The 14,236-nt window shown below is 37.2% G+C and overlaps 2 protein-coding genes across 2 annotated transcripts in view; both read left to right on the forward strand.

Moving 5' to 3' along the window:
- ankrd1a (ankyrin repeat domain 1a (cardiac muscle)) overlaps positions 1–1,873 on the forward strand; it is a gene marked incomplete at its 5' end in the record, with an annotated part of 8,081 nt that extends 6,208 nt beyond the window's left edge. The window contains one exon of the mRNA XM_080036956.1: positions 1–1,873. This exon is cut by the window's left edge and continues 304 nt beyond it.
- A 3,743-nt stretch (positions 1,874–5,616) lies between these two features.
- Positions 5,617–13,579, forward strand: LOC307257678 (high-affinity choline transporter 1-like). The gene is made up of 8 exons (XM_080036954.1): positions 5,617–5,778; positions 6,295–6,411; positions 6,707–6,862; positions 8,470–8,618; positions 9,418–9,561; positions 10,492–10,645; positions 10,865–11,082; positions 11,560–13,579. The coding sequence occupies exons 1-8, from the start codon at positions 5,625–5,627 to the stop codon at positions 12,121–12,123; spliced, it is 1,656 nt and encodes a 551-aa protein (XP_079893080.1). The 5' UTR covers positions 5,617–5,624; the 3' UTR covers positions 12,124–13,579.
- Positions 13,580–14,236: the final 657 nt, after the last annotated feature.

Genomic DNA, 14,236 nt, shown 5'->3' on the forward strand with positions numbered 1-14,236 from the left:
CGTTTTTTCAAACGACACAGAAGTTAAAAAAAAAACTTAAAAGCTTCTGTATACTCCAGTGTAAACGGTCCCACGAACCTCACATACACAATGGATGGTTAGGTAGACAGTATGGAGTATACATGTTGAGTATGTAGGAGGAAGGATGTTTGTAGGCCATTTCGAGCACAGCCTTAGTCTTTAACTGCTGGTTCAGGAATTCGAACTGACAACAAAAGGCTTTTACTTAATTGGCTATTGGTCTCATATTAAGCGCGAGACACTGCAGGTGAATAGGGTAAAAATATAACATTATAAACATATTTGAATTACTATAAACAGGTCTTCAAAATGCAATTTCGATGTTTTTTAAGAACTAAATGTAGTGTAAATCAGACAATGAACGACATATGAACAAATTATTCTGTAATAACCTTTGGAATTGTGCTAAGAATGATTATGGCAAGTTGAGTTGATGTAAGTGCTTTAGAAGTTGAGATTTTTTTGGTTCAGAGCATTGAAAATAACTAATGTTTGGATAATGGCCGTTAGAGATGGTTGTATAGGAGAAATATACAGACACAAACAGATGAGGTTTGGTCAAATAAACACCTAAAGGTACATTTTGGACTTTTTATTAATATAAGTATGAAACAAGACTTGTTATTGAAGCAAAATTGACAAAAATCCTAAATTGACGATTGCTTTTTTGCCTGCAGATGTTGAAGGAGCCTTTTACCATCTATGTGTAATCTAAACAGTATTTGGTTAATATTGTGATTGTTGGCACTGATAGATTCATTGATCGACAAATATTGCTGGACAATGTCTCGGTTGAGGACGTGAAAGATGTTTATATATTTAAATTGTATTTATTTTTAATTTAAGCTGAGTTGAAGTCAGCGACACTGCATTTAAATTTTTTTTAGAATATATGTATTGATTAATGATTATAACTATTGATTTATTGGGTTTTGGTTTGAATTTATTTCAATACCATGCACTTAATGATTGAGTTTGGTTTTATGATTTTGTTTATGGTCAGATTTTAAAGCTATAGTGCGTAGCTTTTTATATAGGTGAATGAATGTCGGCTAGGAAATGCTTCAGTTGTTGATTCTACTGCTAAGAAAAAACCCTGGACGTACAGCAGAAGGTACACAAATCCATACGCCATCACATCGGCTTAACCTCATGTAGATACCACCGACAGTGTTGTTGTTATTACTCAGAATTCCTCATGGGAGCGACATAAGTTACGCACTATATCTTTAACCAATTATGTAATCATAGTATTTGCTGATTTTTTTTATTTATTAACTTATGGAAAGAGGGAAAAAGAAAGTTTTCGAATCAGGTTGAGAAGAAACTCTACACTATACTGATATCTGCAATATCTCATTATTGTCCAATTAATTAATCTGATATCGTATCGCGATGAAACCCAGTGATTTAAAACCCTTTCAAGGTCCTTTTTGCAAAATCTACCTTTTCAATACATATTGGCTTAAATATCTCCAAGGAAACTGCAAGTGTGGTCATGATGATATACTTCTTAAGATATTTGGTGATATATCGCTTAATTTCCATGAGAATTAAGTCAACGGTTGACGTAGAAGCAAAAAGAAAAAAAGATTCAGACAAAATGTATGTTTTTCAAATTGTTTTGAGCAAGTGGGATCAAAATAACTTATCGCAGGCCATCACATTTCCTTTCTTTTTACTGCGGTAAAGATATTTGGGGAATTTGGTTAATGTTAGTTATTAGGGTTCAACTCTAACCCTTAAACACACACACACACACACACACACACACACACACGCACACACACCATCACAAAAGAGTGTGAGAGGGACGGAACTGAAGATTCATTGTTGGTTCAGAGAATGTTTGACAAGTGTTTGAATCCATGAAAAAGGTGTTTTTGTCATAATGTTGAAATGTTGAAATTTTAATGTATATTTAAAGATGAAGTGTATTGCAAAATTGTGACCTGTATTTATCATCGATTGAATAAACATGATTTCGAATTTCAGGTTTTCTTTTATTGTGTCAAACATGATTTATTTGATCTGCACTCTTGTCATGAGGGCTCTCGATTTCATAATGTTTTTGAAGCGAGACAAAACAATCCAGTGTTAACACACAGCCTAGGCTCTGTAAACTGGCATGTTGCTAGCTACGGTGGGCTCTGTTTGTAGTACAACATTTGTTTACATACCAGTTTACAGAGCCTTTAGGCTGTGTATCAACACTGGTGTTGTTTTTAAGCACACACACAGTACGGACAGGTAGCGGGATCGTGAAGAGATATTCACTGATTTTGACAAAAAGTGATTTTGACAACCAGCATACTCAGACAAGCATACACTTGCTCTCCATTGCTCACATCCTGTGAGCAATGGAGAGCAAGTGTATGCTTGTCTGAGTATGCTAGATATGTACTGTATATACAGCTCTGTAAAACATTAAGAGACCGCTCCCAATGTTCAGTGTGTCTCGTTTTATTATATTTAATTTAATTTCATTTAACTTTTATTTATCCTCAAGAGACCAATTGAGGGGTGATCCTCATTTACAATGACGTTGAGTTAAAAAAAAATTCAAAGGAAAAACAACAATACATACAAAATATTCAATGCAAATACATAAAATACACAACAACAGGTGAAGAGAAAAAACAATTGAAACATTTACACAGTGGTGAAGAGTGGCAGCAATTAAAATTAAATGGGTGAAAGTACAACATAGCCTAATTAAAACAGCTACAGGTAGAGTTTGGCAGATCCAAGATAGTTTGTTTAAAGTGGCCAAAGGATATGAAGGTATTTAGTTTAATTTGTTGCTGTAAGTTGTTCCAGGAGTCGGGGGCACTGAAGTTAAAAGCTGTCTTTCCCAGCTCAGACCGGGCTTGTGGGACATAAAGCATAAGCATGTCAGTGGAGCGGGTCTGTTATAGCCCATCTGAAATTTGCAGCATTTCTGTTAAATAACGAGGAAGCTTCCTGGTCAAGGCTTTGTAAATAAAAATGTGCCAATGTGCGTCACGTCTCTCTTTAAGGGAGGACCACCCAACCTTTTCATATAAAAGACAATGGTGTGTGTTATAAGCATCTCCTGTGATAAAGCAGAGTGAAAAACAGAGTCTAGGAGTTTAAGACATGAATGTGATGCATGCCGGTAAACCACATCACCGTAATCAAGGACAGACATGAAAACTGCCTCAATAATCATTTTCCTACTAAATAAAGGGAAGGTGGTTTCGTTCCTATAAAAATAGCCAATTTTTTGTCTCAGTAGCTTAAAGACATTTGTCCATTCAGTATTGACATTTTCCAAACAGTTGACATACAGGTCACACAAATTACACAAATTAAATATAACAATAAAATATAGCAAATTCCAGGAGCACTCTAACTTACTGCACCTTACATACAGTCTCCATATTGGCCAATCAGAGCAGACTGGGCTTTTGCAGAAAGGGGAGGGGATGCAAGGTGGGTGTTAACAAAGTGAACTGGACAAAGTATTAAACACACACTTTCATCCATTCTGTCTTCATTCCTTTGAAAGAGAAGCTCCCATTTGACTGTTTGAGTGACCTACAGTCCACCTGTACCTGCCTGTAAGTACATTTTGATTCATCTATACATGTCAGGAGGTTTTAACTCTGCAGCAGAAAAGGGTAAAATATTCAACTTATATACAGTATGCCTATTTCATCAACTCTACACACTTATCCCATGGCTTATCACAACCTGCACAACACTGTGGATTTCTAGAACTTTGTTCAAATGCTAACACACTGCTGTCACAACTGTAAACCACACATTCAAAACAGAATGGATTTCAGCCTGGTGCATTTTAAACACTGTGTATTGCAATTTCACCTGAAAGTCTAAGAAGGTGTCTCGTTTTAGACTTGTTAGTGAACTTATATACAGTGTATAGGGAAAGCTTAGAAATACTATTTTTTTGGAAATGGACCAATGAAGACAGGTTGGGGGAGGGAGAAGAGTGGCAGTGAGATTGTGGATGTGTGGAGGAAGACCTAGAAGACATTGAGCTGTAATTTCCGATGAAATAAAGGCTACACTGATATACCCTGTTGTGTATCATGGTCTCTCATTAAGAGAAGCAGGGTTGAGGGTGCAACTCAATCTACAAACAAAGAGAGTACTGTACACATTGTGATCAGCCAGCAGTGCTATCTGATAATGATTTATTTTTACAAATAAAATATAAATATTCAATAAAAAATATGTAACTTTTGAAGCAAACCTTTGATTTTCATTCATTTGTGTTTACCTAAAACACTTGTGTTTTAATATAAAAATGTTCATGTGAAGTAATTTCACTCTTTCCTCAAAGAAAATATTACGTAATTTGAGTGAAGTAATTCAAATTATTCAAACTGTAAAGATTAAAGGTTTGTAATTTAAGTATTGGGGTTTGATGCTAGTGTTTATACTGCGAGTGTGTTCTGAGTGACAGTGTGTGTTATATCGATGATTGATGACAGTGTTTGCTGCTCTGAGCCTGTTTAGCAGTTTTTTCCAGTAACTATTGGTAATGCATTGTAGTTAGGGTTTTTCAACATGTACAGGAGCTCCAGTTGTGCCCTACTGATCTGCTGATACGTTATGAACCGTCCAGAGCCCTTAGGTCGTCTGGGACATGTCTAATTACAGTCCCCAGAGTTGGGAATAAACAAGGAGAAGCAGCTTTCAGTTTTTATGAACCAAATATCTGGAACAAACTCACAGAAAACTTGAGGTCGGCTGCAACTCTCAGCTCTTTTAAATCAAGTCTGAAGACTTTTCTGTTTCCATTTTAACCTGAAATTGTATTATATTTAAATGTTCTATTTCTATTCATTAGCTTTTGAATGTTTTATTTCTATTCATTCGCTTTTCTAATGTGTTTTATGTATTTTAATCTTGCGCCTGTAAAGCACTTTGAGTGGCCTTGTGTCTGAATTGTGCTATAGAAAAAAACTTTCCTTGCCTTGCCTTGCCACTGTGGTTAAGCAATGGAAAAAAAACTGTTAAGTCAAAGTCTTATCTATCTTAATTCTTTTAATGTGAAGCTTGGAATGCATGTGATTTTAAGGCAAACCAACATTACAGGTTGCCGAAGCAAAATACATAATAGGCCTATATCTTTTTTTTATATATAAAACAAAATCCAATTACATTTTTTGTATTGTTTTATTTAAGCAAATTATAAATATTAAAATTTTAACACGTTTGAATGTGTCCTCTTGTGATTACATTATTTTCATCATTGGAACAAGTCAAGTAACAATTGTTAAGGAAATTAATATTATGAGTAACAATCAAGGACAACACTAACTTAATTGTAGCTTTAATGTATTCACTGAAGTTTGTAATAATATCATAATAAAGTATATTTGTTTATGCAGCCAGATGCAGGTCAGAACACTTTGTCAATTAGATTACTTACGTATTAAGATTCACAATGGCATCTGGCTACAAAAACAAATATACTTAATTATTATATTATGACTATTATATTAATTTCCATGACACAATATATACAGTAGCTTTAAATCTTAAATTATATATTTTTGCTACCAGCCCACAGGTTCACCATGGCTGTCAGTATCGCCGGAGTGATCGCGATGGTCTTTTTCTACCTGCTGGTTCTTGGAGTGGGAATCTGGGCTTCTTTCAAATCCAGGAGGCAGGAGAGCAAAACCTCGGCTGACAAAATGGACATGGCTCTGCTTGGAAACCGAAGCATTAAGAGTGTGGTGGGGATGTTCACAATGACAGGTGCAGTATTGATTTGTGAATAAAAAAAATATTGCAATGTGAATACTGCAAGCACTGTTAATTAGTTTAGTTTAGTTTAGTTTAGTTAGTGCTAATTGCAGATGGGAACATGTTTAGTATCCCACTCGTTTTTAGCCAATCAGGAAACAGAGTGCTATAAAGAGGCGGGTCTCTGTGCCCGTGAACGATGACTCGCTGCTCTCCATCGTGGCACTCTGTGTGTTCATGTGGTGGGGACGAGGGAGGGGACTGCTAAATGCAGCCACTGACAGGAAGTTAGCTAAAAGGACCATATCGCTTACTGAATCAGAATATGCTGAGCATGTAAACGTGGTCAATTTTGATGAGCTTCAGCGTGGCAGCTTTAACTAACTCCTTGATTGGGGAGTTTGGTTTGGGTTGGGGGAATGGGGTTCATTAGGTCCCTGGTTTCGTCCCGTTTGCTCTTGTATTTGTCTAGACTTGTTATTCCTGTGAACTAATTTATATGTGTGTGTCTGTCTATCCCTCCTTTAGCCACGTGGGTTGGAGGATGCACCATAATGGGCTTAGCTGAGATGCTATACACCCCTTCCATGGGACTGACATCGGCAGTTATGCTGCCAACAGCTTTCTCCATTTCGTTTATTATTGGTAAGTATTACATGATTATCAGTAGATGTTTGCCAATGTCAGGATATTTTAAAGAACAAAAAAGAACAATACCTAAGTCATAAAACGAAAACAGAAGCAGTTCTTTCCATGACTTTCCTGAATGTGTTTCGAAAGTCTGTCTGAACTCAAATTGGGTGTAAATGCACGGCTCATTCTCAGATGTTATAATTCCAAACTGGTTCAAATTGATGTATGTTTCTGCTGTTTTTCTCTTGAATGTAAACATGCATCTTGACCACAGCATGCAAATCTGTCCGTCTGTTTTATTTCTCAGGTGGCCTTGTGTTCGCCAAGCCGATGAGAGACAAGAGATATGTGACCATGTTAGACCCTTTCGAGGTCAAGTATGGGAAAGCACTAATGGCCGTTCAGTCAGTGGGTGCCATTTTAACAGACATTATGTGGTTGGCTGGAACACTAATAAGCTTAGGTACTGTATCTAACACTTTACATACATGTACTTTCTAGAATTGCAGCTTAATAGTTATCCATTTAATTTCAGTGTCAAATTTCTGTTAACCCTCCTGGGTTCGCCCACCCACTTAACTGTAACCCCTTCCCACCACGACTTTGCCTAAATATCCTGTCCCAATCGGGAGGGAACATGTCCAACTTACTACTAGGAACCCAGACACAGCTCTCGCTTTGAGCGTTCAGAGATTGGATGGACCTGAGCAGGGACCCCCCTCACCCCATACTGCTGCTGCACCCCCCACAGTATCTCCTGGGTAACCTGGTCATTAGGGTTGCAAAGGGGTGGAAAGTTTCCGGTAAATTACCGGAAAGTTTCCAGAAACTTTCCACGGGAACTTTCGCTCGGGAATTTTGGGAATATTCAAAATTGGAAATTATAGGAATTAACAAAATGGCGGTAATTGAAATGATTTTTTTTCATAACCAACCATAAATCTAAACTTTTAAACACTATGTTTGGTCATAGGCAGACATCCATGCAAAATAATACAATCAAAAAACATTACATTTGAACAGATTTATTTGTAAGAAGAACTTTATCAAGTTGATTATTTTATGAACAATCAATAATTTCACTGAACAACAAAAAGATGAATGTTGAGTAAATTATTACTCATCTGTCTGACCCCACCCATTCAATAAATAAAGTCAAATGCCCCCCCACCATGTGATGGAGGAATGCACAGAGCATGTAGGGGACGTGGCCTCAGTACCCCTGCAGTAGGATGTGTGCTATGTGCAATTTGCCAAGTGTACTTGCATAAAATCTGGTTGTTTTAGTCAAGATTATGCTAAAATATATTGTCCCCAACTATATTTAAAATCAAAGCTTAAGCCTCTGTAAACCTGGTCTAGTAAAATTCAATTTATGATATCAAGCTGGGTATCTCAATAAACTTTAAAAAAAAATCTGATTTGAAATTAAATGTTCATAAATATATTAAAACTTCGTTGAAAAAACTGCTTTTTACAGTCTAGAATGTTTGCCTCGACTGAAATAGTTAGTTAGGAGAATTTAGTGCATTTGGGCTGCTTTAAATTTAGTAAATTCCCGTTTATTCCCGTTAATTCCCAAAATTCCCGTTAATTCCCATAAATTCCCGTTAATTCCCATGGAAAGTTTCCAACTTTGAAAATTCCCGGAATTTTGCAACCCTACTGGTCATACACCTTCTCCGAATCCACAAAACACATGTAGATTGAATGAGCATCCTCCCAGGCCCATCTAGAATCTAGAAGACTTGATCTGTTGTTCCACGGCCAGGACGGAATCTTTTCCAGCAATCTATGGTGTTCTTTATGGACAATCCGTTTTGGAAAGCTCGTTCATGCCACTTTGAACAGAATCAAAGTTTCACCCCCAATGTGTGAAAGCCCTCCAAGCAGAACTAGTATCCGGAACACAAAAGTAGATAACATGAAATAAACCAAACAGGAGGGTTAATATAAGTGTGGGGGTTGTGGTTAGGTAATGTAGTTATTATGATGAAGGCTATTCTGTGTATTCATCTTTTTTGATAAGTGACGAAAAGTACTGTAACACCATGGATATTTGTTTTACAGGTGCCACCATGAATGTGATTTTGGACTTGTCCTATGTTGCATGCATCTGGATCTCTGCTGCTGTGGTCATTCTCTACACACTGTTAGGAGGTCTGTACTCTGTGGCTTACACAGACATCATACAGCTCATCCTCATATTCATCACCATGGTGAGTGTCAACAAAACTTTGTTTCATTATATATATTATAACATTTTGATGAAGGTAACACATTACATACTGTCTAGCTATGAACTTTGTCCAACAGGGAGGATGCTATGGTTTTAGTATTCATAAGGAGTGTCCTGTCTGTAGTTTTCAGACGACACAAAGATACATTGTCTTGACCAAATTAGTTTGTCCAACCTCTGATATTTTTGTTAAAGAAATATTGCAGGAATAGAAAATAGGCAGAAAGAGAAAAAGACGGTCCTTGTATTGGGTATTGGTCTCTCATATTTAAATGTACACACACACACACACACACACACACACAGACACACACGGTTCTAGAAGTTGTCGGGGAAATTCTATATTCCGACATATCTGTAATAGAAGACTAAACTCAGAGAGAATTTAAGAATTGAATTACATTTATAATAAGACAAAACAACAGAGTACAGAGCGTAAAGCTTCAGACCTACACGGTCAGCCCCCGATGGGACTGACAATATCTTTTGGTCAGACAGAGTATTTAAATCCCTCTTCTACAACAGGGGTGTCCACTAACAGATGGTTAATAGAGTAAACAGGTCTCTGGGGTTTATTGTGTTCAGCCACAATAAACCTTACAATATTTTAGGCAACTGTTTTGTCAGCACATTCTTAGAGGAAAGTCACATGTGTCAAACTGATGTGATATACATATGAAAAAAATATCAATTAGATAGTTACAAATACATTTGCCCTCACACAAATCAGAATGTGTCTTTTCACTAACATTTCTGTCATGTGTTCATTGTCTCTGCAGTGGACCTGTGTCCCCTTTGTCATGACAAACCCTGCGTCCATGGATATTTCCCAGACAGCCCTGAACTACACTTTCCAAGCACCGTGGATTGGTAGATTGGAGAGCAAGTTTGCCTGGATATCCCTTGATGATTTCCTATTACTGGTAATCTCAAATTTAAAATTAAAAGGACTGCTGTTTGCTTCTGTCCCAATAGATCAGCTTCCAAAGTTTATTTGAGTTGCTTTGTATAAACCTGGCATAAGATTATCATAGGTATGTCATGAAAACTGTAACAAATATGACTTAGAACTTTAACCATGTCAATCTGTTAGGTTTAATAAAAGTAGCCATAGAAATGACAATACACATGCTTTAAAATGTCTGCCTACTGTTTATTAAACCTGTATCCTTCTCAGGTTGAAAACAGTTTTAAATATACTCATGCTTGCATGTGATATGATTAATGGTGCTGTAAGCGGAATTGTTCTTTTAGCTAACTTCCTGTCAGTTACTGCACTTAGCAGTCCCCTCGCTCATCCCTACGTCACCACATTAATGCACTGCGGTCTTCACGCAGCGAGTTATCTAGCATCATCTCAGATCCAGAAGTGTGATAAAACATGATAAAAAACATCAAAACAGACATTGGGAAGGATTTTTACCTGCTCCGCCGCTGTAGGCGAATAAACATTCACCCATCTGTTGCTCTGCGGGTGCACCGGCAGTGAGACGGGTGCCGGTTTGTAGCGTTCTTTTATTCTGATTGGATTCCACTTTTGGGATCCCCGAACAATTTAATTTGCCGATTACATGCTGAGCGGGTGACTGAGAGATTGGAAGTATGAAACGCGCACACTATATAAGTGATCACTGTATGAATATAGAGCGATTTAATACTTATAGTAACCTATATATATCGCTCACTTCACCTTTAATATTGGTTATTCATTACAAGAGTTTATTGCGGTTTACCGGATCCTGGTTACCTGGTGAAGGACCCCAGAAGATCACATTTGTTGATGATTAGTAAGGACTCAGAAAACAGAGAAAACATTTATTTATATAATTCACTTTATTAATCTTTTCCCAAAGGCACTTGGAAACTTGGGATTCCAAGCCTTCCACCAAAGGACATTGTCTGCTGTGTCCTCGTCTTCAGCCAGAGTCTCATGCTTTGTTGCCGCTTTCTTTATCCTGATATTCGCGATTCCTCCTATACTGATCGGGGCAGTGGCTGTTTCCACAGGTATAAAAAGTCTCTAAAATTATATTAATGTTGATGTTTGCATTCAAATATGGTATCTAACATCAAAGTATGTTCATTGTGTGTGAGTCAACGCAACTATAGTTCTGATTTGTTTTTACTCAATCATATAGCTATCAATTATAAAATTAAAAGTTAAACTAATAATAATAATTACAATAACTATCTTCCATGTGTTTGTCCTATCTGTCTACATACCAGACTGGAACCTCACGTCTTATGGTTCTCCTTCTCCATTGGAACGTGATGAGGGAGCGATGATCCTGCCGATCGTTCTGAAACACCTAACGCCTCTGGTTATCTCCATCACCGGGACTGCAGCCATCGCCGCTGCTGTTATGTCATCAGCTGACTCTGCTCTGCTCTCTATGGCCTCCATCTTCACCCGCAACATCTATAAGTCCATCCTGAGGCCCACGGTGAGGAAAGACAGATGTTTTTGTTTAATTGCTCCTATCACCAAATACAGAGTTTTGCAAAGATACTGTATGAAATTGGGTAGAATGGGGAAGGAAATGACAGGGAATTGTTATAGGCTTTATTTCAACCAGGAGAAACCCAGTGAAATTAAGAATATCCTTTTCAAGAGAGACCCGGCCAAGACCAATAGTGGCATAATAAAAAGACATTAAGAATGAGTTCCAGCTAAGGAAGGGTATTTTGAACCACAATAAAATAATTCTGCAAGTATTCAATGGCCTATATAAGGATACCTGTGCACAAAATTGTATAACTGTGTCATCTGCATAAAAATGAACATTAGCATTCAAAACATTTTGATTCAGATTATTTAATAGGTGGAACGGTAAAATAGAAAAAAGATTAAGAAAATGTGAAAACGTAACTTCATTGCTTTACTGTTACTGATCTTTACTCAACATTTCATTTGTATTCAGGCCTCACAAAGAGAAATCCAGTGGGTGATCCGTGTCTCTGTCGTGGTTGGAGGCCTGCTTGGCACGTCACTCACCAACCTGAAAAACAGCATCATAGCCATGGTGATCCTTGGGTGTGATTTATCCTACGTTTTGATCTTCTCCCAACTGGTCTGCGTCCTCTTCTTCGACATCTCCAACGGCTACGGGGCTATTATGGGCTGGCTGATAGGGTTGGTGTTGAGACTGCTGAGTGGAGAGCCAACCCTAGGCTTAGCACCAATCCTACACTTCCCAGGTTGTGTTCTGGAAGACGGTGTTTATGTCCAGTACTCTCCATTCAAGACCATCTGCATGCTGGCGGCTTTCACTGGCAACTTGGTGTTCTCCTACTGGGCGTCTGTGCTCTTCAACAACGGCTCGATTCCTGAGAAGTGGGACGTGTTCAAGGTGAAAGCCCAGAACTCACCACAGCCACTGACACCGATAGATGAATCCAAAGGACTCAACGAGAAGGAGAAGTTGGAAAAAAACGAACTTCATCAAGATGCCTCTGAACCAATGATGAGCGCAACAGAAATGTGAAATGTGATACAATATTATATATGGTACAATATGATATACTATGACACCCTGCCCTTACACCCTTAGCTCGGCTGAGAAAAAACTCCCAGTAAAAAACCCTTTACCGGGATTACATTTTTTTTTTAAGAAATCTCAGGGATCTCACAAAGCACTGCCCTTAATCCTATATAACAAAAGGTTGATACACCTTGACTTATACTGTCCAACGACGACACCTCTTCGGGAATTAGGACGGAGTCAAAGGTTTTAAGGTGAGACACTGCAGGTGAATAGTTTTTATTTTTTATTTTTTTTACCTTTATTTATACAGGTAAATCCCATTGAGACCGAAGCCTCTTTGGTAACACTTTATAATAACTATCCGTTGTAACTTGTTAATAGATCATTAGTAAACTCTTAATCAATGATTATTAATGATTTGTTAAGTGTTTGTTAGCAGTTTGTTAAGGATTTATAACAATGGTAGATAGTTAACAGCTTAATAATTGAATCAGTTCATCTGGGAGGTAATCCGAGATACCAACGAGGCTGAAATAGGCTATAGACTATACACAGTGCATGGGCAACTGAGGGCAGCCCCATTTTCAAATATTTTTAAATAAACTCAATACACACTGTTCATGCCATGGACTTGAACGTGACATGATCAATTAATCTCGGATTACCTCCCAGATGAACTGATTCAATTATTAAGCTATTAACTATCTACCATTGTTATAAATACTTAACAAACTGCTAACAAACACTTAACAAATCATTAATAATCATTAATTAAGAGTTTACTAATGATCTATTAACGAGTTACAACGGATAGTTATTATAAAGTGTTACCGACTCTTTTACAAGGGAGACCTGTTTTCCTTTCCCACGTTACCATTCACACACACATTCATACACCGATAGCAGGCTAACTATCGACATTCACACGAGGCAAGGTGGGTGAAGTGTCTTGCCCAAGGACACAACAACCATGACACAGGTGGGAGGGTGGGGATCGAACCTCCAACCCTTTGATCATCAGCCGACCCGCTCTACCAACTGAGCCACAGTCGCCCCATAAATGTTCTTATATCATCATGTAACTTTTTATCTCACCATAATATGCAATATGGTTTACCAAGGGTGTAAATAATTGAATATATGAATATAAAAGTGAAATTATTACAGGATTTGGGTGGGATATTACAAATGGTTGAATATCAGTATTTATTGTATGTATGTACAAGGAAATTTGTAATTCATAAAAAAATTAAAAAAGTAAGATGTTATTATTTTTTTTAAAACATGAGATAGAGGCTTCTATTTGTTAACGCAATATATTCATAATTGTTCGTTTACAGATGATATGTTAATCTTTGTGATTAATGTATCCATTCCAATACCATTTTGCCTTTAAAGTTGTTTGTGTTTAAATTGTGTTTAATCTTGTGTATTACCATTAAATATTTCTCTAGTGACTTTACCACTGACTTGATATGATTTACTTGATACTGAACTCACAAGTTGCCCAACAGTTTTGCTTTGGAATCTTTGAGGTTCCTTTTCTTTATCAAATGTTGTTGATATTTAATTTGCTGTTCTGATTGCATTAAAGAAAAATAATGTAAGCTTTCTGATAGATACCGCCACGTTTTCTAATTGACTTGACATTACCTTCCTTGGTCTATTTCCTTGACATATGAAGAGTAGATGCACACTGCCAAATAACACTCAAGTGTTGAAAGTGTGATTGTATGCAAATGAGGAGCGACATAACTTGATTAGCAGGTTTCGAGGGGATCTCATGCAAGCTGAATGTCTGGTGGGCACAGTAAGAGAAGGGAGCATGATTTCAAGAGAAATTATCCAAAAATAAAATTATCTTATTTGACATAGACATTTAAAGGATCATTTACAAGTTTCTTAACTCAATAATAACCTACTGTCCATATTGTTGGGCTATTCACATATCTTCAAATATAACACTACGATTCCTGGCTGATAAACTTTGAGACATTCCAAAGCTATCAGGAGTAGCTGTTACATATTGTCACGGGTATAATAGAATTAATACATTTATATTATATTGTATTAAGATTGATAAATACTTAACTTATCCATACAGGGAATATGT

Source organism: Ammodytes marinus (assembly GCF_949987685.1).
Source record: "Ammodytes marinus genome assembly, chromosome: 11".
NCBI classification, from domain to species: Eukaryota; Metazoa; Chordata; class Actinopteri; order Uranoscopiformes; family Ammodytidae; genus Ammodytes; species Ammodytes marinus.

Excerpts from the sequence above, each read along its gene's own strand:
- LOC307257678 (XM_080036954.1), top strand. The coding sequence starts at position 5,625 with ATGGTCTTTTTCTACCTGCTGGTTCTTGGAGTGGGAATCTGGGCTTCT. Across the intron at positions 6,412-6,706 it reads CTCCATTTCGTTTATTATTG|GTGGCCTTGTGTTCGCCAAG; the intron begins GTAAGTATTACA and ends TTTATTTCTCAG. Across the intron at positions 11,083-11,559 it reads AGTCCATCCTGAGGCCCACG|GCCTCACAAAGAGAAATCCA; the intron begins GTGAGGAAAGAC and ends ATTTGTATTCAG.